The sequence below is a fragment of the Mirounga leonina genome, unplaced genomic scaffold, assembly GCF_011800145.1.
Source record: "Mirounga leonina isolate KUSES-001 unplaced genomic scaffold, KU_Mleo_1.0 Mir_177, whole genome shotgun sequence".
NCBI lineage: Eukaryota > Metazoa > Chordata > Mammalia > Carnivora > Phocidae > Mirounga > Mirounga leonina.
This window is the reverse complement of record NW_023270459.1, coordinates 938,212-964,603: the sequence shown is the minus strand read 5'-3', so window position 1 is coordinate 964,603 and position 26,392 is coordinate 938,212. Positions and strand designations below refer to the sequence as shown.

Sequence of the window (26,392 nt, the reverse complement as noted above, 5' to 3'; positions counted from 1 at the left end):
GAGTGGTCCAGATTACCTGAAAGAGAGAACACAAGCCTCCCTGTTTCCAGCAGGGCTGTGTCTCGGCCCATCTCCATGCGCTGGTGGGGGGATGCAGACCATCCACTGAGGGGGTTGTGTGTGGAGCACCAGCTGTCTCCCTCCACTGAACCCAGAAGACCCCAGTGGATGTCTCTGCAATCAATAAACAGGTCATAAAAACAGGGATATGATCCTCTAGGAACTTCAGTGTGGCCTGACATCCGTGTTTGGGTCTGGGACTCTCCCATGCGGGCCATGAATGACTGGACTGTAAGTCAGCCATCAGTCCTCAGTTTGGCCAGATTCTCTCTCAGAAATCTGGAATGGGGGTGGCGAGAACCATGGTTTTGGCAAATGCAAATGTACGTGAGAGGAAGTCAAGGGGCAAAGGGAGGGGGCACCAGGGCTGGAACAGACTCTTTTGGAGGCAGACAATGATAGGCCAAGGGGGTCCCGAAGAGAAAGCTGAGGGACAGGAAGAGGGAAGGATCAGTGGCCCAGCATCATCAGAGTCCAGGAGAACTTCCTACTGAACACTGCACTTGGACACGATCGTGGCCCCTTGTATCCACAGTTATCCCCAGCACCGTGTTCCCACCAACGTGGTTGGGAACTGAGCCTTGTGCTGGTGGGTTCAAAGCCTGGATCTCTCCCAGGCACTGTCTGAATGCCTTGAACGAATGATTTCACCTTCTTGGGCCCTCGTTTATCCTCTGTGTGAAATGGAGATAATGGTCCCTGTCTTTGTGGGGAACTAAAAAGAATGAAACTGATTTGATGAATATGAAGTCCAAAAGATAGAGGTACAAATCCAGATAATACCGCCAGGGCACCTGGATCCAGCTACGCCTGAGGCTCTACCCCTGGATTTTCTAGTTCTGGAGGGCCAAGAAGTTCCTTTTTGCTCAAGGCAATCTGAATTCGGGTTTCTGCTGCTTATAACCAATAGAGTTTAGACTAACTCTATGATCAAAACAACTAATTGACTTGAGCGTGTTTTCGCTCCTCAAGAACTCAGCCGGAACAGAGAGACTAAGTTTGAAATACTGAGACAAATACCAATCCAGAGACTAAACTACAGAGATCTGGATAAAGAAAGCACAAGGCAGATGGGCAGCCAGGATTGTAGGGGCATGGCAGCAGGAAGGACAAAAGCCCAGGGGAGACGTGCCCCCACACCCAGGCTTACCCATACTCCGTTCTCTGAGCTCAGAAGCACCAGCCCGTCCTTGAAGAAGATGTGAACCTGGTTCACAGGTTCAATTTTGCCTTCACAGGCCTGGATGACAGCCACCACACGGAACCAGGGAATGGTGTCTGGTAGCCCCGGGCAGTGGGAAGATAGTTCGTAGATGCCCTGGGAGCGGAAAGCTCCATGGGACCCATCGAAGGTGGTGAGGTTGGCATCCACAGAGAGGGAACAGAGACCCCGGGGGGCCCAGCAATTCTGGATCCCGGCCCGGACCTCACAGACCCGGTCTGGCCCACAGCTGGCTGCCGTGCACGTCAGGCCAGTGTTTGGGGAGCAGGAACAGTGCTGGCGGCAGTCTGAGCTCAGCAGTGAGGAGTTCACCTGTGCACAGAGAGAGGGGCCAGATGGCGGGGGTGCGGCAGATGGCGCCCATGGCCGCAATCTCCCAAACCCTCTGTATCTACATAGAGTGACTTGGCACCAACTTCCATTGAACCACGGAGTTTACTTCCCCTTTCCCCAGGAATCTGGGTTCACCTTAACGCTATGCTTGGCTTGTTATAAGGCAGCAGAAGCAATGCCGCCCCAGGTTCAAGGTTGGACTTCATGGGACCGCAGTTTTCTCTCCTTCTCTCTCTCTCTCCCTCCCTTCCTCCCTTCTTCTCTCTCTCTTTCTTGGAACTCTGCCCATAAGAACAAGCATGGGCTAGCCTGCTGGAGGATGAGACTCCACGGAACAGAGACAATGGTCCCAGCTGTCACATTGTATGCCAGGCAGCCCTCAGCGGACCCGTCGCAGGGCTAGAGATGTATGAGTGATTCCCGGAACAGCGGAGGAACCACCCAGCTGAGTCCACCCCAAAGAGCAGACTCCCAGAATCATGACCTCAACAAATAGTTGTTTTAAGCCACTATGTTTTGGGGTAGTTTGTAACCCAGTAAAAGCCAACTGATACCAGGTAGGACAGAGAGCCCAGAGTCTTGACACCCACAGCCCAGACCATGGGACCCCGGGAACCCAACTCCGGGAGATAATTTTTTTCTCTGACTGGCTGCTCTCTCTTCACTGCATTCTCAAGTTGTCCTCATCTCCCAAATCCTTAACTGCTACTTTGCTCAGGGCACAGTCCTTAGACCTTTTTCTTCTCTCTCTGTGTTCACTACCTGGTGATCTCATCAAATCTCATCAAAAGCAGCGTCTGATCCTCATTTGGACTCTGGCCGAGGGGGGTGGGTGATTGTCATAGAGGATATTATTGGGACCACCAATAAAATTCAAATGGAATATTTATAGTATTGAATCAGTGTTCATTTCCCGATTTTGAAATTAATCACATCATAATCATGTAAATGAATTTCCTTATTCTTAGGAAATGCTAAAGTACTAAGGGGTAAAGGGGCACTATGTCAGCATCACTCTCAAATAGTTCATAAAAAATGTGCATATATACTTATATAGAGAGGATGATAAAGCAAACGTGTCGGGGCGCCTGGGTGGCTCAGTCAGTTAAACTTCTGCCTTTGGCTTGGGGTGCCTGGGTGGCTCAGATGGTTAAGCGTCTGCCTTCGGCTCGGGTCATGATCCCAGGGTCCTGGGATCGAGCCCCGCATCGGGCTCCTTGCTCAGCAGGAAGCCTGCTTCTCCCTCTCCTTCTACTGCTCCCCCTGCTTGTGCTCTCTCGCTCTGTCAAATAAATAAAATCTTTAAACAAACAAACAAAAAACGTCTGCCTTTGGCTCAGGTCATGATTTCAGGGTCCTGGAATCGAGTCCCATATTGGGCTCCCTGCTTAGCAGGGAGTCTGCTTCTCCCTCTCCTTAGCTCCTCCCCCTTGCTCATTCTCTCTCTCTCTCAGATAAATAAATAAAATCTTAAAAAAAAAAAGCAAACTTGTCAAAAGGTCAACAAGAACCTAAAGGAAAGGTATACAGGAGTTCTTTGTATGATTCTTGCACATTTCCTTAAGTTTGAATTCTTTAAAAATAAAAGTCTGAATAGAGAACCCAGAAATGGACCCTCAACTCTGTGGTCAACTAATCTTCAACAAAGCAGGAAAAAATGTCCAATGGAAAAAAAACAGTCTCTTCAACAAATGGTGTTAGGAAAACTGGACAGCTACATGCAGAAGAATGAAACTGGATCATTTCCTTAAAATGGATGAAAGATCTAAATGTGAAACAGGAATCCATCAAAGTCCTAGAGGAGAACACAGGCAACAACCTCTTCAACCTTGGCCACAGCAACTTCTTGCTAGACACGTCTCCAAAGGCAAGGGACACAAAGGCAAAAATGAACTATTGGGACTTCATCAGGATAAAAAGCTTTTGCACTACAAAGGAAACAGTCGACAAAACCAAAAGACAAGCGAGAGAATGAGAGAAGATATTTGCAAATGATATATTAGATAAAGGGCTAGTATCCAAAATCTATAAAGAACTTATCAAACAACACCCAAAGAACAAATAATCCAATTAAGAAATGGGCAGAAGACATGAACAGACATTTCTCCAAAGAAGGCATCCAAATGGCCAACAGACACATGAAAAGATGCTCAACATCACTCGGCATCAGGGAAATACAAATCAAAACCTCAATGAGATACCACCTCACACCAGTCAGAATGGCTAAAATTAACAAGTCAGGAAACGACAGATGCTGGCGAGGATGCGGAGAAAGGGGAACCCTCCTACACTGCTGGCGGGAATGCAAGCTGGTGCAGCCACTCTGGAAAACAGTATGGAGGTTCCTCAAAAAGTTGAAAATAGAGCTACCATATGATCCAGCAATTGCACTACTGGGTATTTACCCCAAAGATACAAAAGTAGGGATCCGAAAGGGTACGTGCACCCCGATGTTTATAGCAGCAATGTCCACAATAGCCAAACGATGGAAAGAGCCCAGACACCCATCAGCAGATGAATGGATAAACATGTGGAATATATATATATAATGGAATATTACGCAGCCATCAAAAAATGAAATCTCGCCATTTGCAACAACGTGGATGGAACTAGAGGGTTTTATGCTAAGCAAAATAAGTCAATCAGAGAAAGACACAATTATCATATGATCTCACTCGTATGTGAAATTTAGGAAACAAAACAGAGGATCATCGGGGAAGAGAGGAAAGAATGAAACAAGATGAAACCAGAGAGGAACATACTTGATCATAGGAGACTCTTAATCGTAGGAAACAAACTGAGGGTTGCTGGAGGGGAGTGGGGTGGAGGGATAGGGTAACTGGGTGAGAGACATTAGGGAGGGTATGTGCTGTAATGAGCACTGGGTATTATGTAAGATGGAGGAATCACAGACCTATACTCCTGAAACAAATAATACATTATATGTTAATTTAAAAAATAAAATTGAAGTCTGAAAACATTAAAGGAAATGAATGAATGGAACAAAAGAGCTAAATACCATCTCTATATAGATGGCTCGCTCATCTGTATCTCTAGCCCAGACTTCTCTGGTGAATGCCAGACTCATAAATCCAAGAAACCTTCTAGCACAGGCAGACTGGTCAGCGCTGGGATGGGGGAAGCACTGGGGTAATACCTAACCCAGCCTAGGGGATCAGGGAGAGCTTCTTGTAGGCAGTGACCCCCAGAGGAAGGAGAAGTTTGGCATTTCCTTCCCCAGAAGTCTTGCACTTCCAGGCCTTCTAGCCTAGTTTTCTGCCATTAATAAAACGATGCAGATAAATGAGGGTGGAATGTGGTCAGTCATCTTTCCTTTACTTGATAAATATGCTTCTGAGCAGGTAGGATGCCTAGTCGTTCAGAGGATGGGTCCGGGCTGCTGGGGTGTGAATCCCAGCATCACCACTTGCTAAGGGACAGTTTTGGGCTGACTTCTCCTTGTCACAATGGTGCCCGTCTCATAGGGTTGTTATGATCACTAAATGAATTAACACCTGTAACAAACTTGGGGCATCGCAAGAGCACAGAAAGCATCAAGCACAAAAATAAATCCCATTCACTTTCAACTTCCATCAGGAGACAATTGCCAACTTCACCACCTACTGTGCTATTGTAAATTGCTGGTATTTTTACTGTATGATGGAGACAGACGGAGAGGCCCGGTGCCCAGCGGGTGCCCTTCAGGCACAATGGCACCCAATCCTCAGACACCTATAATGCCAGGATGATGATTAACCCCATAAAGAAAATGAGGCTCAGAGAGGGGACTGTAGGAGGCCAAATAATTGTCTCCCAAATATATCCAGCCCCAATTCCTGGAACCAGTCAATGTTACCTTATACAGAAAAAGGGTGTTTGCAGCCTGTGATGAATTAAGGATCTTGAGATGGAGAGCCTGTCCTGGATTATCTGGGTGGGACTTAAATGTAATCACGTGTATCCTTAGAAAAGGGAGGCATGGGGAGGTTTTATGACACACACACAGAAGGAGGGGAAATGTGACACAGAAGAGAAATCGGTGGTGGCCACAAGCCGAGGAATGCCTGTAGCCACCAAAAACTGGGGCAGAGAGGGAGGCAAGGAATGGATTCTCCCCTGGAGCCTCTGAAGAGCGTGCCGTCCTGCCTACACCTTGATTTTGCCCCAGGAACCCTGATTTCTAACACTGGCCTTCAGAACTCTGGGAAAATAGATTTCTCTGGTGTGAAGCCACCAAGTTTGAGGTCGTTTGTCTCAGCAGCCTCAGGAAACTCATACCGGGACTTTACGGGCACTGAGTCACTGAGCTGGGAAATGGAGGTGGCCCCTCTGTCCCCATCCTTGAGGAGGTCAGTAAAGAAGCCCCAAGTCTCAGGCGCCTGGGTGGCTCAGTCGTTAAGCCTCTGCCTTCGGCTCAGGGCGCGATCCCAGAGTCCTGGGATCGAGCGCCGCATCGGGCTCCCTGCTCCGCGGGAAGCCTGCTTCTCCCTCTCCTACTCCCCCTGCTTGTGTTCCCTCTCGCTGTGTCTCTCTCTGTCAAATAAATGAATAAAATCTTTAAAAAAAAAAAAAGAAGCCCCAAGTCTCCCTCGAACTCCTCCACCCTCCCTCACCGGCAAGTATTGGCCGTTATGGACGCAGCCACAGTTCTGTACGGGGACGCAGGTGCCGTGCGAGAGCAGGAAGCGGTCATCACACTCGCAGCCCTCGAAGCAGCGGCTGGTGCAGCCCGTGAGGCCCGAGAGGGCGGCGCAGGAGCCCTGGCAGGAGCGCGTGCAGGTGGAGTAGTGGCTGTGAGCGGGGCACTGGAGGGCTGCAGAGGGAGGAGGCGGGGCGGGTCAGGCCTGCGGCCCCAACACTGACCCCGGCCTCCCCGCACACCAGGATCTCAGTTGACAGTGCTGGGGACGCCAGCTAGGAAGACAGCCTCGGGCCCTGCCCTGTGGAGCTCATGTCAGTGGGATCGATAGTGACGGCCCAGCATGGTCAGGGCCGCACTGGGGAAGCAGAGGCGGAGGGTCCAGGGCCAGGATGGGGGCAAAAACAGGGAGTTGTAAGGACCCAGGGGAAGCCTCCCGGGTGACGCCCTGGGCTCTGGCTGAGCAATTGGCGGGTGGCACGGCTGTCCCAAGATGAGGACTGGGATCAGGGCATGGGAGGATCAGGTTTGGGGTAAAATGCTGATGTCATATGGGAACACAGCAGGTGTGAGGGACCCCAAGGACACCCAAGGGCAAGTGTTCAGGAAGCTGCTGGACCCTCGAGACTGGCAGTCAAGAGAGAGGTTGGGGCTGAAGACAGATAGTGTCCACTATCAGCCCTGAGGACAAATCAAGAGCCATAAGGGGTGGATAATGGCTCTGGACATAGGTGCTGTCCTGAGGAGAAAGAACAAGACACGGCCCTACCCTGGGAGTTTGAAGGAAACATACCCCTAACTGGGGGTATCTGAGAGGTACAGTCCCGGCCTGGGGATCTGAGGGGATATGGTCCCATCCCGGGGTGTCCAGATAAGCCAGATTCAGGCTTTCTCATGTGAGCTGCGGACCTGCCTGACTAGCCCTCCCAGGTCCCCACAGAAAGGGCTCAGGATGAGCCCTGAGGAAGAACTGTGTCTGTGATTTCAGGACGGTGGGCCCCTGAAAGGAGTCTGAGAAGGACCAATTCGGGGGGAAGGAGGGAGGTCAGCAGGGTGTGCTGCAGGAGAAGCTGGGTGAGGGGGGGAGCCTTCCAGAGGGAGGGGCTGCTCCTGAGATGCAGACGGGACAGGAGCAGGTCAGGGGGGTGTCCCTGAGCCAGGTCTGGAGTCTTTCGAGGGCCCTCCCGGACACTCACGGCAGAAGCTGTCTGTCCTCCAGGACTTCACGGTCCCACCGACCGCCTGGCAGTCCGCTGTGTAGGCTGTCAGGCTGCGGCAGAGGAAGGTGGTGTTGCCTTTGTGGAAACACAGGTCGTACACGCATTGGCGGAAGTACTCAGAGGGGTTCAGCACCGCGTGGCAGGCTGCAAAAGGGCCCTGGGGGTCCCGGATCTGACCGCAGGCCTGGTTGCTCTCATATGGTGCCGTCTCCTCGGCCAAGCACACGGGGCAGCCACTGGCCCCACAGCCCTCGCCACAGCCCTGGGAGGAGCTGGGGGCCCGCCATGCGGCCCCAAAGGCATCCACGCTGGGGGCCTCAGCGCCGCTGGGCAGGACAAAGTCGTCGGTCCAGTTGCTGTTGAAGTTCCCACAGAGGCCACAGACCCGGCCACGGAAGGGGCTGGGGATGGATATGAGGACATGGGCATCGCCATCAAAGAGAAGCCGCAGTGCCTTGGTGGTCTGCAGAATCATGTTCCGGCCCTCGGCAGTCACCCGCACGCGACCCACAGCCACAGGCAGGGCCACAGCCTTGTCGTCCACGGTGACCTGGGTGGAAAGGCCAGGGGGGTCAGGGACTCACAGAACCACGGGTGAGGCAGTCCCCTCAGACTCCTGGGGTGGAGCTATGTCCCTCACAGGCCCTTTGGGGTCGGACCATGTCCCTCGGACTGCCCGAGAGTGGGACTGTGTCCCCTTCAGACCCTCAGATCTCTGTCCCCCTCACTCGCCTTGGGGCGGGGTCACAGCTCCCTCAGAACCCTCAGGGTGGGCCCTATCCCGCTCAGCCCCCCAGGGTAAGGCCACGTCCACTCACCTTTGGACCCCGAGCCAGTCTCACAACCTGGCCAGCCACAGTCACCACCAGCTGTTGGAGATCGCCGGTGGCATCCTTCTCAAGCACGATACTAAAGTCCTCGTCCTCAGGCTGTGGGTGGCAGACTTTGGCCAGGACGTAGGAGCAGGAACCGTGCAGGTCATAGACACGCCCATCGAGGGTAATGTAGTGGAGGCCCCCACTGGCCACGCAGCGGCCACAGCCTGTAGGGTGGCAGGCCTGGACTCCGTCCTCTACTCGGCACTCCTCGTAGGGCCTGCAGGCCGGGCCCTCCTGGCAAGTGACCTGGCCGCCCGGCCCACACTCACAGAGCCGCTCACACTCAGGGCCTGGGTAGAAGGACTCGCCTAGTGGGTAGTAGCGGCCCTCGTGGAGGCATCCGCACTGGCCCACGGGCACACAGGTGTCGCCGCTGAGCACGAAGCCGGCATCACAGACGCAGCCCTCCCGGCAGCTCTGCACGCAGCCCTCGGGCGCGGAGAGGCTCGGGCAGCTTACAGGGCAGGAGTCCCCGCAGAGCTTGTAGTGGCTGTTGGCAGGGCACCGGAGAGCTGTGGGGAGCGAGAGGGACTGAGCCAGGCGGCTGCGAGGGAGTGGCACAGTGGAGGCGCAGAGCGGGAGAACCTGCCCAGGTGAGTGTGAATGGGGCGTGGGGCCAAATGTATCTGTGTCTCCGGGAGGAAGCCACCTGAGTCTACCCGGCTGGTGGATGTCTGACCTGGAGCCTCTGATGCAGTCTCTCTGACAAGGTTGGTGTCAGCGTGACTCTGACCATGTGTATCTGATGGGATGAAGCTGACAGGATAAATTTGACCAAGGCGATGTGTCTGAGGGGAACTGCCCTGGATGATGCCACCATGAGCCTGTATATATCTACCTGGGGCTACATCAGGGTCATGATTCTACCTGGGGGTCTCTGCCCAAGTGCCTCTAACCAGGAGAGTCCCTGTCTGAGGTTATCAGACTAATTCTATCTGACCTTGTGTATTTCAGTGTTTGAAACAGTGTAGGTGCATGGGACCAACTCTCTAGGTCTCTCTCACCAGGGCTACCTGAGAGAATCTACCTGGCCAGGTGTATCTTGCTGTGTAGCTTTCGCAGGCTCAACCACCCCAGTCTATCTAACTGGGATATCAACACATGAATCCCTGAGAGGATAGTGGACCTGGGGTTTCTGAGCAGGTGTATCTGAGTCTCGCCCATTGCAGTAGGTGACCTGGTGCATTTCAGTGTGTGAATGCCAAGGTGGTTTTCTGGACAGGAGCTATCTGGCTCAGGCGAGGCAAGGTGGTGCCGAACCCCATGGTGGAGGAGAAGCTCTTGTCTCAGAGCCGCGAAAAGGGGGAGGCGGGGAGACCCCCATTATGTGGACCGGGCACGCATCAGTACTCACGACAGAAGTCCGGCCGCCTCCACTCGCCGAGCTGGGCTCCCGCGGCCTGGCAGACTGTCACGTAGGCCGCCACGGCAGGGCAGAGGCCTCCCGGATGCCCCTGGGCCTGACAGGCATCCAGCAAGCAGGCCCGGAAGTACTGCTCCGGAGGCACGAGGCCGTGGCAGGGCGCCAGCGGGCCGTCGGCGGCGGAGATCACGCCACAGGCGTCCCGGCCGGCGAAGGCCCCCTGCTGCTCGGTTGTGCACTGCGGCGGGCACGGCCCGGGCACGCACTCCCCGCAGCCCGGCTCGCCGCCCACCTGCCAGCCGGCGGGGTTCCCGCCCACAGCCTTCAGGTCGTCGGCGGGGTCCTGGTTGTAGTTCCCGCACAGGCCACAGAGGGCGCCCGCGTACGGCGCCGGCACGCGCAGGCGCACGAAGCTGTTCCCGTCGAAAGCCAGAGAGAGCCCGGCGGCCGCGGTCACCACCACGTCGGCGCCGCTCACGTACGCGCGCAGGCGCGAGTCCAGCTGGTAGGGCAGCGCCACGAGCTTACCGTCCACCTGCGGGCACGGGGTAGGGGTGGGGGCGATGAACGGTGCGGGTACAGGTTCGAATTTTGACTCCACTACCCACGGGGGTGGGGGGAGGGGAGGGGAGGGTGGATCCCTGAGCCTGTGATCTACCCTTTGTAATAATAATAATGATAGCGGGGGGCGCCTGGGTGGCTCAGTTGGTTAAGCGACTGCCTTCAGCTCAGGTCACGATCCTGGAGTCTCGGGATCGAGTCCCGCATCGGGCTCCCTGCTCGGCGGGGAGTCTGCTTCTCCCTCTGACCCTCCTCCCTCTCATGCTCTCTGTCTCTCATTCTCTCTCTCTCAAATAAATAAATAAATAAATAAATAAATAAATAAATAAATAAAAATAATGATAGCGGTAGTAGTAGTAATAACGAGCATCTATAGACACGATGCCGCTGCTTCCTCACACTACCCTCCGAAGCAGGTACTTTCCTTAGACCCATTTTACAGTGGAATAAACTAAGGCCAAACTAAAGGAATTATCTAAAAAACGGGGAAGCCACTGCTCCCAGCCCTCCTGCTCCAAGGCCTATACTCCGAACCCCTGCATCATGCCCGGCTAACCTGTGAAAGGTAATCAGGGGACTGGCAAACTCCTAACTGTCCCAGACAACCCCAGGGCTGGCATGTGCTCCCGTCTGGCTCCAGGCCCCTCACCTGCAGCTGCCGGGGCCATTGGGCACTGAGGGTCAGGCTGTGTTTATAGATGTGCAGGGTGACACTGCGAGTGTAGCTGACTGCCTGGCTGCCCCGGTGCTCGTTGACTACAGTGACGGTGAAGTTCTCAGCCCCCGGGGGCAGCGCATTGCAGGGCGTGCTCAGAAGGTACTCGCAGTTGCCTTGGAAGTCGAACTGGTGCCCATCCAGGGTGATGTAATGGGGGTCACTCCAGGCCTGACACTCCGCTGTGCTGACAGGCTCGCAGCCATGCTGGCCCGAGGGCAGCAGGGCACATTGTTCACCTAGCCCGCACTTGGCAGGCTTGCAGACCAGCGAGCCACCCCCAGGCCCGCAGCGGCACCTCTGGGAGCAGGTGGCGTCAGCCCAGAACTCGCTGCCAGCTTCGTGGTATGTGCCGTTGGCCCAGCAGCCACAGCCACCATCCAGGGGAACGCAGCGGTCGGCGCTCCACACGAAGCCCGAGTCACACTGGCAGCCCTCGGCACAGGGGCCGTCACATGGCTTTGGGGTCGTGGGGGGTGCAGGGGACGGGCAGCTGTCTGGGCAGGCTGGGCCACAGAGCTCGTAGTGGCTGTTCTTGGGGCAGGAGATCTCTGTGGGTGGACCGAGGAGTGGGAGGGAGACAAAGAGAGGGAATGGTGTCGGGGGGTGGGGTCAGAGGATTGGGAGGAGACAGAGACAGAGGGACAGACAAAGGGACTGAGGGAAACAGCAAGAGACACTGATAGACAGCGAGGGAGACATAGAAGAAGACCCAAACAGAGACAAGCAGAGAAAGAATGAGAAATGGAGAGGCAGAGAGACAAAGGGAGACACAGAGATAAGCGCCAAGAGACCGAGAGACAAAAACAGAGACCGAGAGAGCAAGAAAAAACAGAACGACCCAGAAAGACCCAAGTAAGACCCACCCAATCTGGCAGAGACAGGACCCCTCCCCTTACCCCGAGCTCCTGCTCTGCTCCCCAACACTCACCACAACCAGCCTGCTCCCTCCAGTCCTTAATGGCAATCCCTGCGGCCTGGCAGGCAGCAGCATAGGCGGCCAGAGCCTGGCAAAGGATGTCGTGGGCCCCGCCGCCTAGGCAGACATCCAGAACACAGCCCTTGAAGAAGCTGTCGGGGGCCACGTGGGCATGGCAGGCAGCAAAGGGGCCTCCCACGCCAGGGGCCAGGGGTCCACAGAAGCCAGGGCCCTTGTACTCCTCCACCTGGTCCTCAGGGCATGTTGGACAGTTCCCCTGACATTCATCCCAGCACAGCAGGTCCCAGCCTGGAGCACGCCAGCTGCCGCCCCAGACGGGTATCGAGGGAGCCAGCGTGCCGTTGGGGAAGGCTCGGTCGTTGCTGCTGTCACGGTCCATGTTCCCGCAGAGCCCAAACACTTCGCCATGATAGCTACTAGGCAGCGTCACCTCCACTCGCCAATCCCAGTCATAGCTGACCTGAAGCCCAAAGTCTGTTACCAGCAGCGCTTTTGATGCGCCCTGGGTCACCGAAATCCGGCCCCCGGCCACAGAGACGGGCAGCGCTGTCAGCACACCGTTCACCTGGCGGGGGGAGAGGAAGGAGGCAAACAGAGCTCACTCGAGGTGTGGCGGCTCCAGCTCTGGCCCCCTGCCTCCCTCCCTCATCCTGCCATGGCTGGCGGCTGCCAAGGCTTCCCTTACGACTGACTGACGGTTGTAGGTCACTTGACAAGCATTGCGGACATTGCTGAAGTCCAGGCCCTGGAGAATGAAGCCTCACTCTACTGCTTTTTCTGGGTCTCTCGCTCTCCATCTCCCTCCCTTCCTCTACTCTCTCTGTCTCTCTGTTATCTCTCCCTCTGTCTACATCTAGACTTATTTCTCTATATCTAGACTTATCTCTCTCTCTCTCTCTCTCTCTCTGGGTCTTTCTCTGTGTCTCTCTCACTCGGTGATTCCCTCCCTCCCTCCTCCTCTCCTGTGCATCTCTGTGTGTCTGGACATCTCTTCAAGTCACTCAACATTTATCTAGTACCTACCCTGTTCCATACTTCTCTCTCCCACTGTGGACTACCATTCATCTGCAACCATGGGCAGGAAGGGTGGCCCATCTCCCCCCAGCCCTCACCCCTCTCCCCATCTCCCTGAATTTCACTCCAGTTGGAGGCTTTGGGCCTCTAATTTATTCCCTCACAAACATTCATGGGCTCTCAGCCGGATCCCCGTTTCACAGATAAGGAAATCGAGGCCCACCAGAAAAGTCACTCGCCCAACATCACGCAGCTCACAAGGAGTCTGGATTCAAACCCAGGTCTCTAAAAAGGCAAGTGCTGAAGTCCTACATCAAGCCCTTAGCAAAGGGCCAGGCTCGCTTAATTCCCAACAGAGAGGTGACGATTGCTGTAACTATTGTTGTTTTGCTGTCGTTTTGTTTCAGGCCTGGGCCAAGACAGAGCCTTCAGCTCCTAACCGAGGCTGGCAGGACCCCTTGCCCCCACCAGGGGGCTCCAGGGGTCATGCTGCCCGACTTACCCGGACTTTGCCGATCTCGCCTTTGTGGATGGAGATATTGAAGCCGAGGGCAGACACGGTAACGAGCCTCACATATGACACAGCAGGGTTGCCCCGGTTCTCATTCTTGGTGGTGACGGTGAAGGGGGTCAGGCCCTGGGAGCTGCCCCCCTGGGAGCCAGCTGCTGCCAGCACATAGTTGCACGTGCCTTGGAAGTCGAAGTCCCAGCCATCAAAGGAGTGGTAGTGTGGGTCGCCCCATAGCCAGCATGTGGCCTCATAGTTGGGCACGCACACAGCCTGGCCAGCTTTCTCCTGGCAGGTCTCCTGTGGCCGACACGTCACACCGTGGCATGGGTCTGGAGACAGGGAGAGAGGACATTCCAGGGCTGCCCGGCCAAAGGACGGCTGCTCCCCAACATCTGCCCCAGTCTCTGCCCCAGGCTACTGTACTGGTGGCTGAGGATGGATATCAGGGGCCTCCCAACTGAGACCCACGCCCGGCAGTTTGCTGCCTGAGACCTTGCAGCCAAGACCCAGACTGTAGGGTCCTTACATTGGAACCCAGCCCCAAGGGGTCCCGTTATCTGCGATGCCAGCCCTGAGGGCATCCATGAGAGGGCATCCACAGCCCCAGGGTTTTCTGTGTTCTAGACCTGGGCCCTTATTTCCCTATGCGCCTAAGCTGCCAGCCTTCTGGGGGCCACCCCCTCTGAGACTCCGTCCTGGAGGTTTCTGTGCTAAACCAAGGTACTAGAGGAACTTTCTGGTGAGAACTTAACCCCAGAGGCCCCAACATTTGAGATCCTGACCTGGGGGGTCCCTCTGTGAAAAACTCTGCCTCCCTTGGGTGGCTGCCTCTGAGACCCTGGCCTTGAGGAATCTCATTTCTAAAGGCCCATCTCTGAGGGTCTCTTTGTCTAAAACTCTGTCCCTAGGGCCACTGTATCTGTGACCTATTTTTGAACCCCTGTGCCTAAGACTCCAGCCTTAAAACTTCCTCCGCACCGCGCCGCCTCCCCGTGCCCATTTTCAGTGTATTGCCTCTCAGCTCCAGATCCACCAATAGAGGGCTTTGTCAGGAGAAAGCGCTGGAGGGTCGAGGCAGCGGGGAGCAGCTTCCCGCTGTGATTCACGGTGCTCTGCTCTCCTTGCCTGCAGGGGACGCACTCAGCCAGTCCATGGCCCCAGCTGGCCTCCTGGAGAGTCACTTAGGCCCTGGCCCACAGCTTCCCACTGAGTTTTGGGAGTTTTGCGAGCACTCCACCAGGATCTTCCTGCCTGCTTGCTCCAGCCTGCACAACCTCTAAGCCAGTAGGCTCCGGCTGCATCTTCCAATGACATCTGCCTCTCGGCCTCCCTCCCTTCCCTGGGTGCCCTGCTTTAGCTTTAGGGGCGGGGGCTGCTCCTGACATCTGCTTTTCTTTTGTTCATTCATGTTCTTCTTACCCCCCTAGTACTTGATTACAAGTAAATTCTGTAGATTAAACTCCGCATTGAAGCTACTCTGTGGTTTTTGTCTCCTGATCCAACTCTGACTGCTACGCCCCCCACCCCTGGGAGTCCCCGTGAGCCTGCCCAGCAGCACTGAGGGCCTCAGTCAGTTCTGGAGGTCCCATTCCCTTGTCTTTGGGAATAAGGAATTATGCTCTGCCCTTCACCCTAAGAAACCAGTCCTGGGGGCGGCTCTGTCACTTAGACTTAATCAGGGAAGGTGGGTCCCATGTCTGAGACTGTTACCCTATAAATCCTGATCCTCCTCTTGAGGAGGGCCCTGTATTGAAGACCCCAGCCTTGGTGGGATCTCTGCCCAAGACGCCTACCTTGAAGGGGTGTTTAGAAGCCCTGAGCCTAATCCTGCATACCGGTGGTCCGCGAACACTGGCACAGCCAGCTGCCTGTTTTTTACAAATATGAGTTTCGTTGGAGCCTCAGCTCCTCACTTACATAGCCTACAGCTGATTTCATGCCACAATGGCAGAGTTGGGTAGTTATGACTGAGACTCTAAGGCCTTGCAAGTTTAAGTATTTACCATCTGGCCCTGTAGGAGAAAAGTTTGCCTGTCCTTACTTTATGCTGAGGGTCTCTGACACTTGCCCCAGGCAACCTAGCCCTGGGGGTCCCCACAGCCTGGATGCTACCATAAGAGTCCCTGCCTCCCAGCCTGGAGGCCCTCTGCCCCTGGCCCTGGAAATCCCAGCCCAGGGGGCCCCAGGTGGAGACCTCAATCCTTCGTCCTCTGTGCCTCCCACTGTGAAAATCAGGGTTTCCACCACCCTCTGCTCCGGAGTCCTCGTCCTCTGTTCCCAGGGCCCTGCGCCCGGCCCCAGCCCAGCACCTTTGGTGATGCAGCTCAGGACGCCTCCCGAGGGCTTGCACAGCTGTCCTGGCTTGCAGCTGTGGGCCTGGCACACCACACCTTGCCCAGCGTGGCACACACACTGCTGCTGGCAGTTGTCGACGAGCATCGTCTGGTTTGGCTGTGGGGACAGAGGGCGACGGCCATCAGGGCAGGAGTTGACACCAGCATCTCAGGTGTTCCGGGGCCAGAGGGTCCAGAGAACACGAAAAGGGCATCTTTCAGCAGGGCAGCCCCTCGTCTGTGGACCTAAGGCACCACATGGCCTTGGGATCCAATTCATTCATTCATTCATTCATTCATTCATTCATTCATTCATTCATTCATTTTTCCAAAATGCCCACTCAATGTCCGCTCTATATGAGAAGCGTTGTGACATACCAATTAAGAGCAAAAGCTCTGTAATGAGCACTGGGTATTATATAAGACTGATGAATCCCTGACCTCTACCTCTGAAACCAATAATACATTATGTGTTAATTAATTAAATTTAAATTTAAAAAAAAGAGCAAAGGCTCTGGAGCAAACTGCCTGGGTCTGAAGCCTGTTTCTGCTATTTCCAAACTGTATCACTCTGTGCAAATTACTTAACCTCGGCGCCTGGGTGGCTCAGTTGGTTAAGCGTCTGCCTTTGGCTCGTGTCATGATCCCAGGGTCCTGGGATTGAGTCCTTGAGCTCCCTGCTCAGCAGGGAGTCTGCTTCTCCCTCTCCCGCTCTCCTTGCTTGTGCGCTCGGGCTCTCTCTCTCTCTCTCAAATAAATAAAATCTTTAAAAAAATTACTTAACCTCTTGATGACTCAATTTCCTCATCTATAAGCTGCTGATAATAATAGCACCTACCTATGGTAGTATAACTTATTTAGTAATACATATGAAGTATAGGGGAAAGGAAAAGGGAGTTTTTAAAAAAATAATCCAGGGGCGCCTGGGTGGCTCAGTTGGTTAAGCAACTGCCTTCGGCTCAGGTCATGATCCTGGAGTCCCTGGATAGAGTCCCGCATCGGGCTCCCTGCTCAGCAGGGAGTCTGCTTCTCCCTCTGACCCTCCTCCCTCTCCTGCTCTCTGTCTCTCATTCTCTCTCTCTCAAAAAAAAAAAAAAATTAAAAAAAATTAAAAAAAAATAATAATCCAGGTTGGAGAGGAAACAAGAAGGGAGAAAATGTGGTTATCACCAAGGATGCGTGATGGGTCCATGGAGATTTATTACACTGTTCTCGTGACTTTTGCATATTTGAAAATTGTCATAATAAAAAGTTCGTCTCTATGTGTAACGCACCTAAACTGTGCCCGGGGCATTGAAAGCTGTAACTGGTATGAGGTAAGCACCATCTACCTATTTGCTTTTGTTATCGCTTTTGTTTTTTTTTAAAGATTTTATTTATTTGACACAGAGACAGAGATAGTGAGAGAGAGAGCATGAGCAGGGGGAGCGGCAGGCAGAGGGAGAGGGAGAAGCAGACTGCCCGCTGTGCAAGGAGCCTGATGCGGGGCTCAATCCCAGGGCCCTGAGACCATGACCTGAGCTGAAGGCAGACGCCTAACCGACAGCCACCCAGGCGCCCCTTGTTACTACTTTCATTTGTATGAGGAGAAGAGTAGAGAGGGCGCCTGCCTTCACAGAGCTCCTGGTCCTTTGGGGGAGATAGGCTTTAGACAAACACACAGGCAAATCGAAGAAAGAGGAGTAAGTGGATGAGGGTGGGAGAGGCAAGCAGAGGGAGTTACCTGCTGTGTCAGAGAGACAGTCTAGACTCGGGGAGCCAGGGGAAGGTTTATAGTTGCAGGGTCCACGGCCATATGGAGAAGGGTCTTCCCGCTGCCATGGGGGAAGGTGGCTCAAGGGAGCAAGAGTGAGGGCAGGGAGGCAGCAGGTGGGAGATGACAAATGGGACCACAGTGGGGCCATGGGGAGGGGAAGGGCTGGGTGGGAGAGATGTTCAGGAGGCCAAGGAGCCGGCTGTGGGGAGATGGGCAGGCCCTGGTCTCTGCCTGCCGTGACCGGGTTCCTACCTCATAGTAGACACCGTTATGGTAGCAGCCACATTGCTGGATGGGCACGCAGGCCTGGCCGTCACTGAGGAAGCCGGGGTCACACTGGCAGCCCTCGGCGCAGCTCTCCGGGCAGTGAGGGGGGGCGCTGAGTGCCGAGCAGCCCAGGGAGCAGGTGTCTGCGCAGAGCTCATAGTGGCTGTTGGGGGGGCATGCCATCGCTGCAAAGAGGGAGTGTTGGTCAGAGCCCCCTCCCAGGGGCTCTGCGGAAGGGGCTGCAGTGTCTGCCCCTTCTGAGCCTCAGTCTCCCCTCCCTCTTCCCCTCAGTACCCCCCGCCCTTCTCTGCCCCTTACTCACGACAGAATGACTCAGTCCTCCAGGGACCAATGTTGCCTCCGGCTGCCTGGCAAGCACTCACATAGGCTTGGATGCTGCTGCAGAGGATGCTCTCGTTCCCGCCACCCAGGCAAAGATCAAAGACACAATCTTCTAAGGGACCCTGGGGCTCAACCAGCTTGTGGCAGGCGGCCAGAGGCCCAGTGGGGCTGGTGAGGAGCCCACAGAACTTCTCCTGCTTGTACTTCTCCTCCAGCTCAGGGGGGCACTCGAGGTCCGGGCTGCAATCCTCCCCGGGCTTGCAGGTGGGCGGTGGCAGGCATGGGGAGCCGGGCACCGCCTCCTCCCAGGAGTTACCGAACTCGTTTGAGCTGCCTGCCTGTGAGCCGTCCGGCTTCTGGAAGTCATCCTTGGCGTCGCCGTTGTAGTTCCCACAAAGGCCACGCAGCTGCTGGTAGTAGTTGCCTGGGACGGTGACCCGCACGTTGTATGTGAGGTCGTAGGCCACACGCAGGCCGAAGTCAGTGTCGATCACGACGTTCGAGCCGTGCTGGGAGGCACGGACCTGGCCCTGGGCCAGCACCACGGGCAGCTTCATGTCCACACCATTCACCTGGGAGGTAGGAGATGCCACGCATCAGACGGCGCACTTTGGGAGGGCAGACCCTCGTTCGAGCCCTTGCCTGACGTTGGAGATCCATGTGACCTCCCAGTCTCTGGGCCTTAGTTCCCGTATTTGTAAAATGGGCATAATCATCAGGTCTTGCAAGTGGGTCGAATGGTGGTCCCCAAAGGATATGTCTGCCCAAAACCCCTGAATGTGACCTTATTTGGAATAAGAGTCTTTGCAGACCTACTTAGGGTCATGATCTCAAGATCATCCTGGATCTGGGTGGGCCCTATGCCCAGTGATGAGTTTCCTCGTATAATGACGAGAGCCAGAAAAGGAGACAGAGAGAAGAAAAGAGGCCATGTGAAGACAAAGACAGGGGGGACGCCTGGGTGGCACAGTCGGTTGAGCAACTGACTCTTGTTTCAGCTCTGGTCGTGAGATCGAGCCCTGCGTCAGGCTCTGCACTCAGCGTGGAGTCTGCTTGAGATTCTCTCTCCCTCTTCCTCTGTCCCTCCTGCTCGTGCACTCTCTCTCTCTCTCTAAAATAAATAAAATCTTAAAAAAAAAAAGACAAAGACTGTGATGGGAGTGTCGTGGCCGTGAGCCAAGGAACACCTGGAAAACATGAGAATTCTCTGGAAGAGGCGAGGAAGGAGCCTCCCCTGGAGCCTTCGGAAGGAGGGTGGCTCTTGCTAACACCTTGAGTTTGGACTTCTGGCCTCCACAACGGTGAGAAAACAAGTTTCTGTTGTTTTAAGCCACCATGCGTGTGGTAACTTGTGCCGGCAGCCACAGAAAGCTGATACAGGCCTCGATGGAGTAACAAGCTTCCCAGCTACCCTTCCTTCACCCCTTACAGATCGATAATGCAGGGATGGACTCCGGAGCCACCTGCCCGGGTTCCAACACAGCTCTGCCCCTTCCCCTTCCCGCAACTCTGCCCGTGAGGCGCCTCTCTGTGTCTGTTTCCTCACCTACCGAGTGGGGTCCACATGGTTACTGTCAGGATTATTTAAATTGACATCTGGGAAGCGCTGAGAAATGTGTCTGGCATGGAATGGGTGTTCTGGGAGCATTTGCTAGCATTCTGAGCTCTGGTTGGGAGTTTTTCTTTTGACAAGTAAGTGGGTGCTAAGGCTTTTCACTTTAAGCGTCAGTGGGTGGAGCGTTAGGCTAATGGGAAATGAACTCCAACCCCCTGAGCCAAGAACCAGTGGTTTCGAGTGGAAGACTGCTGGGCATCCAGTGAAGCCTTAGAAGTCCACCCCTGATTAACACGCTCGCTCATCCTTCCTGAATGCAGACACGCTGAGCGTCAGAGGAGGAGGCAGGAGGAAGACACGCTCCTTAAAACAGTCACCTGCCATACTTCCCAAGCAGGGACCTCGGTGCCTCAGTTTCCTCATCTGTAAAGTGCGGGATATAAGAGTTTCCACCTCATGGAGAAGCTAGTGGCTTCAGTGAGATGCAAATGACAAGAACACCAACCACACCTGTATTCAGAGCCAACTATATGTGAGGTGCTCTCCTAGGAGTGTAAGCAAGCATCTAACGCATGGCCGGTGCATAGCGGATCCCTGAAGAAGTCAGCTCTTTATCAGCAACCTCATCATCAATCCTGCCTGAGTGCAATGGTCATGTGCCTGCATTTTAGTGGGATCTCTGGGGAGAGCCTTCCACTTTCCATAGGAGACCAAATCCTTCTCAGAAAAGCACCATGGTGCACCCAGGGTCCAGTACGCTGTCTCCTGGCATGTCGTCCTGGGTTCAAGTCGTGCCTTTGCTGGGGCACTTTGGGCCAGTGATGGGACCTCCCCCTCTAAAGAATAAAGCAAATAATGGTACTTCCAGCTGCAAGGATGAAATGATACTGTGAATGTGAAGTGTTTAGCGGCCAACAAAATCAGAGGTCAGCCGTGTAAAAACCGGAGCTGCTGTTACTGTTGTTGTTATGGTTGGTAAGGGGTGATGGGGTCACCCCCAGATTGTCCTCTGTCCTTGAACCTTTCCCAACCCCCATCCCCGAACTTGCCCAGCCTCTGCTTCATGTTGCTGGCCAGGAGACCAGGGAGGTGGCTGGGGCAGGGACCAGGTGCAGGGAAGGTGCAGGGAAAGGGAGGTGGGGGTGAGCAGAGATGTTCAGAGGGGATAGGCAGGAGCAGGGAGAGGAGAGCCTGAGGAGCAGACAGAGAGGGAAACTGAGTCACGTGGGAGCAGGTCCAGGTCCCCAAGGCCTCCTGACTCCTTGGCTCCCCACTCGGGGCTCTGACCGGCACCTACCGCTCCCCCCTTGGGGACCCTGTGCTTCCCACATCCACTCAGAGCTCTGAGCCCCCTGCCTCTGGGCTGAGTGCTTTGCATGTCCCACCCACAGAGCACCCCCTATCCCAGGGCCCCTCCCCTTCGTGTTCCGCTGCTCCTCTCACCGTGACCTTCCACTGATTCTGCTCCAGCCGCAGGGTGAAGTTAGCCACCTGGACGGTGATCACCCTGGTCACACTGACTTTCCCATTGCCCCAGGCCACGTTCTCCTGCAGGACGGTAAACTGCTGCAGCCCAGGCCGGGTCTTGTAGGTCCGAGACAGCACGTACACACAGGTACCCATGAAGTCGAAGCGGCGGCCGTCGAAGGTGGTGTAATGGGGGTCTCCCGAGGCTTGGCAGGTGGCAGAGCCCACGACCACGCAGCCCAGGAGGCCACCGGACGGCTGGCAGGCCTCCTGCGGGCCACAGGCGGAGGGCTCGCAGGACACCAGGCCACCCTCCTGGCATTGGCAAAGGGAATCACACCCAGGGCCGGGGTGGAAGGTCTGGCCCGGCGGGTGGTAGACGCCCTGGTATGCGCAGCCGCAGGAGGGCAGGGGCACGCAGGACTCACCACTGAGCGCGAAGCCCTCGTCACACACACAGCCCTCGTAGCAGTTGGAGCCACAGCCCCCGGGCACTGGGAGGTCCCCACAGGACAGCGGGCAGCCATGGGAACATGCCTCGTAGTGGCTGTGGGGCGGGCAGCTCAGAGCTGTAGGGAAAGCAGCAGTGCGCTCGTGAGCATCAAGAATCTCCGCTCCCAGGGGACGCATGCGCAGGCACACCCTCCCTCACACACTCACACGTAAGCCGTCCGGCGGCAAGGAGCCCCTCTGTTCAGTGGGGCCTGGGGCACAGATTACATCACAATTAATCTGGGCCTAATTAAGATTCTGTTCCAACCTAACTATAGTTTGTGGTTATCCATAATGTCTTTAATGACATGTCTTTTTTTTTTAAGATTTTATTTATTTATTTGACAGAGACACAGCAAGAGAGGGAACACAAGAGGGGGAGTGGGAAAGGAAGAAGCAGGCTTCCCACTGAGCAGGGAGCCCGATGCGGGGCTCGATCCCAGGACCCTGGGATCATGACCTGAGCTGAAGGCAGACGCTTAACAACTGAGCCACCCAGGCGCCCCTTTAATGACATGTCTTAAACATATAAGTGCATATACAGTGTGTGTGTGATCTATGCAATGCATTTGTGAACACAGTAGTTTTAGCTTCTTCATTCTATAGTGATATAGTAGTAGGAGGAGTAATTCTGTAGTAAATTGAAATCTTTGGCCCATGTTGTGAAGAAGAGGAAAAAAATAATTCCTGTTCCTCTCTCCGAACTCCAGTCACTCCAGATTATGAGACAGGCGGTTTCCTCGAAACAAAACGAAACAAAAAACCTAAGACTAAGCCCAGTAAAGCCTCTGTCTGTGCCGAGATAATACATGTGTGGCCATTTAAATCTAAGTTAATTGAAGTTCAATAAAGTAGAAGATTTACTTCCTTGGTCACACTAGCCCCATTTCAAGTGCTCAGTATGTGACTGGTGGTGACCACACAGGAGAGCTCAGGGACAGAACATTGCCAACATCACCAAGGTTCCATTGGATGGCGCTGTTCTAGATCTTATAGCCAGCTTACAAGAGAATCCAGGGACAGAGGAACAAGTTAAATAACACTGTGCAGAAGCAACTAGCCAAATCCAGAAAGTAGGAAATTCTGCAGGACAAATGACTTGATTTTTTTCCCCAATAAGCAATGGCCCAAACAAAATGGATAAAGGGGCAGAAATGAGATAAAAACAAGTACAGCCAAATGTAGACTGTAGAATATAGATGGTAAGTGTATGGGTATTCACTGTAAAATTCTTTCAATTTTTCTATACATTTGAAAAATTTCATAATAATGTGTAGGGCAAAAAGGAAAGGGGCAGAATGAAAATGATTGAAGTAAAATCAACCCAGTGCTGTGTGTGGATCTGGTCTGGATTCAGATTCAAACAAACTGAAAAAAAAAAATAACAACCACTTTTTTTTAGACAGTTGGGGAAATTTGAACATAGGTTGAGTTTAGATGATGTCAGTGTTATTTTTATTCCCAGTAACAACAGCATTGTGGTCGTGTTTATTAAAAGTTCTATCTGCTGGGGATGTTTACTGAAGTATTTATGGGAAAATTCATAGTTCTAGAATTTGCTTTAAAATATTTCAGCAAAATTGGGGCACCTGGGTGGCTCAGTCAGTTAAGCATCTGCTTTCGGCTCAGGTCATGATCCCAGAGTCCTGGGATCAAGCCCCGTGTCTAGCTCCCTGCTCACTGGGGAGTCTGCTTCTCCCTCTGCCCTTCCCCCCCAACTCCTGTGCTCTCTCTCTCTCAAATAAATAAAATTTTCAAAAAATAAAATAAAATAAAATATTTCAGCAAAATTAAAAAAAAACAACAATAAAACCAAAGGGGTGTCGGAGGAACCAAGAATGGCACAATACCCACAGTCATCAAAGCTGGGGCTGGGGTAAGGCTCCACCCTAGGCCCCCCTCTGCCTGATGTCTGCATCCTCACAACCCAATCTTCTAGAACTGCCCCAAGGGGTACAAAGGCAAAGTAGTCTTAAGGAAATAAGAGATTCTCAGTTTCCACAAAGGCCACAGAATGAAGCAATTAATGGTACAAGTTCAGGAGCCAACCTGCCTGGATGCAGGTCATGGTGCCTTGCTATGTGACCTCAGGCAGATGATTTGATATCTCTGTGGTTCCTACCACTCACTTTGTAAACTAGGAATAGGAACGATCCCACCTCACAGGGTGGTGGTGAGAAGGAAATGAGAAGAACCCTTAGAAACCCTCAGAATGGGAACTGCGCCATGGGAAGTGTGCCTCACGAGCACCGCCCGTAGCGATAGGAACCCTTCCTAAGATGACCAGCCTGAGAACATCTACTTTCCCACTGTCCCTTCAGTGAGCGTGCTTCTCCCACTTTACAGAAGACAACTGTGCACTCCCCACCCATCCCAAATCAACATGGTGTGCTGCCCGGGGGTGTGGAAACCTCTGGGGACACAAAGGGACACTTCCAAATACTGCTGTGAAGTGTGGGGACATTGCATGATGAAACCTCCCTGGGTAAGGAATCAGGACCAATGTAGCTCCCAACAAGATGGAAGGAGGGTCTGATAGAGCCGGCTGCTCGGAGGACAGGAATAGTTAAGTTTTACTGTGTCTCTCTGTGTGCCTGACTTCCCTACAACTCAAAAGGATTTCAGAGTGGAGTGACATTGCTGGGCCAGAAGCCCTTCCGCCCACTTATTAGTATCCTATATATGAAAATCAAAAGCAGAATTGATGTTGAACCTGGTCTCGCTCAACAGCAGACATGAACTTTTGGGGGAAAGCTGCATCCATCTCACTAAGAGATGCATTTCCAGTACATTCTACTCTTTATGTTGAATATTTTTATCAGTTGTGTACTAATGATACTTGCAATGATAACTCCTTCCATTCTTTTTTTTTTTTTTTTTAACATTTAGAGTCTGATGGTCTCAGGAATTTCTGATGATAATGAAATGTTCTTCACAGGTGTCTATATTTGTGGCGAAGTATGATGGGGATTGGGACAGACTGATGATGGCCACGCCTTCTTCTGGGCTTGGCCGTGGTCCTGGCTTTGGCTCATGGGATGACAGCAAATGGGACACTAAGCAGAGGCCTGAAGTGTGTTTGCCTACTGGGGCTCGTCCACGCTTGCCGCTCTTTAGAACCTCGAGACCACTGTGTGAGGCAGCCTGCACCAGCCAGCTAGAAGATGAGACTGAGTCAGCAGGGACAAGCAGTCCCGGCTAAGGTCCCCCTAAACCAACCAGCCTGACAACCACCAGATGTGTAAAGTCAGGCCATTGTAGACCATCCGGCCCCCGCAGAACCGCCAGCAAGACTGCAGAGATAAACCACGCTGGCCCAAACTAGAAGATCAGCCCAGCAGCCTGTAGAATCATGAGAAATAATACTTGTTGTTTTAATCCACTTTTCACTTTGGGAATGTTTGTTACACAGCAAGAACTAACTGATGCAGTGATCTAAAAAGAGACTCTCATGTATTTCAGTATATTATGCTAGGTTAAATTCTGCTGGAACTAAAAATCTCTAGAAGGTCAGTTCAGGAGAGTGAGAATTTTTTTTTCCTGTTTTCTCCCCCATTATATCCTCAGTGTTGGGAACACCAGTAGGTGTTCAATAAATAGTTGTTGAATGAATGAATGAATAGAAGTTGAAGGAGAAAAAGAAATGATGTGACATGCATGTATTTATCATGTGAATTTCAATGGACAGTGATGCGCACCATCCAGGCAGATGCTGTAAATGAGTGAAGTGGGTCAGATGGTGACCAAAAACACTGGAGAGAGACCATCCTTCTTCTAACGGCAGCCCTGCTACTCGTCTCTGAATGACAGCTGCCATATAGGAATTAGACCCGGGGCCACCAGATATTTTTGGTCATCTTACAAATATTTCCTGCACCTGTGACTTCCCAGGCATGTAACTGAATCCTCCTAAGCCTCTGTTTCCTCACCTGTTAAATGGGTGCAGCCACGGTCCCTACCTCAGAATACCCCTCTGAGAGTTACATGAGTTAATACATGTATACGTTAATGAATATTCATAAGGCCGAGCCCCCCAGCGGTCACTCCCGGTACTCACGGCAAAGCTTCTCACTCCTCCAGGGGTGCACAGTGGCCCCGATGGCCTGGCACGCAGCGGCGTAGGTGGCCAATGCCTCACATAGCAGCCCAGACTGGCCTGGCAGCAGGCAGCGGTCATAGACACAGTCACGCAGGGCACCCTGTGGGTCCAGCTTGCTGTGGCACTCGCGGAAGGGCCCTGCGGGGTCTGCAAGGATCCCACACTCCTTCTTGCTTTGCAGCTGCTGGGCCACCAGGGAATCCAGGTTGGGACACTCCCCTGGCTCAGTTGCCCCACAGCCTGGCCTTGTCTCCTCCTGCCAGCTGTTCCCAAAGGCCAGGGCATTGGCAGCTTGGCCTCCACCCCGTAGAGCCAGGTCATCATCGGGCTTCCCATTGAAGTTCCCGCAGAGCCCACATAGGGCCCCGGCATAGCTGCTGGGCACCTTGACAATCACACGATTGTTCCAGTTGTAAGTGACAGTCAGGCCAAAGTCTGTGCGCACAACTGCATCTTGGCCCTGGCGGAAGACCTGCACCTGCCCATCTGCTGCCTGGAAGGGCAGGTGATGAAGGATGCCGTCCACCTGGACAGAGATGAAGGAGGTCCAAGGGGTCAGGGTATTCATGGCTGGGTGTCTCGCCCTTCACTCACTTGGCTCCAACTATTCTGAACTCCTTGCTGT

At 53.7% G+C, this 26,392-nt stretch overlaps 1 protein-coding gene across 1 annotated transcript in view; it reads right to left on the bottom strand.

Moving 5' to 3' along the window:
* FCGBP (Fc fragment of IgG binding protein) overlaps positions 1 to 26,392 on the bottom strand; it is a 46,745-nt gene that overhangs the window by 2,249 nt on the left and 18,104 nt on the right. Inside the window, 13 exon segments of the mRNA XM_035023567.1 lie at positions 1,211 to 1,594; positions 6,229 to 6,428; positions 7,451 to 8,024; positions 8,293 to 8,864; positions 9,707 to 10,250; positions 10,926 to 11,542; positions 11,923 to 12,496; positions 13,448 to 13,785; positions 15,766 to 15,907; positions 17,798 to 17,997; positions 18,135 to 18,726; positions 21,153 to 21,745; positions 25,726 to 26,293. Coding sequence (XP_034879458.1) covers positions 1,211 to 1,594; positions 6,229 to 6,428; positions 7,451 to 8,024; positions 8,293 to 8,864; positions 9,707 to 10,250; positions 10,926 to 11,542; positions 11,923 to 12,496; positions 13,448 to 13,785; positions 15,766 to 15,907; positions 17,798 to 17,997; positions 18,135 to 18,726; positions 21,153 to 21,745; positions 25,726 to 26,293 — 5,898 coding nt within the window.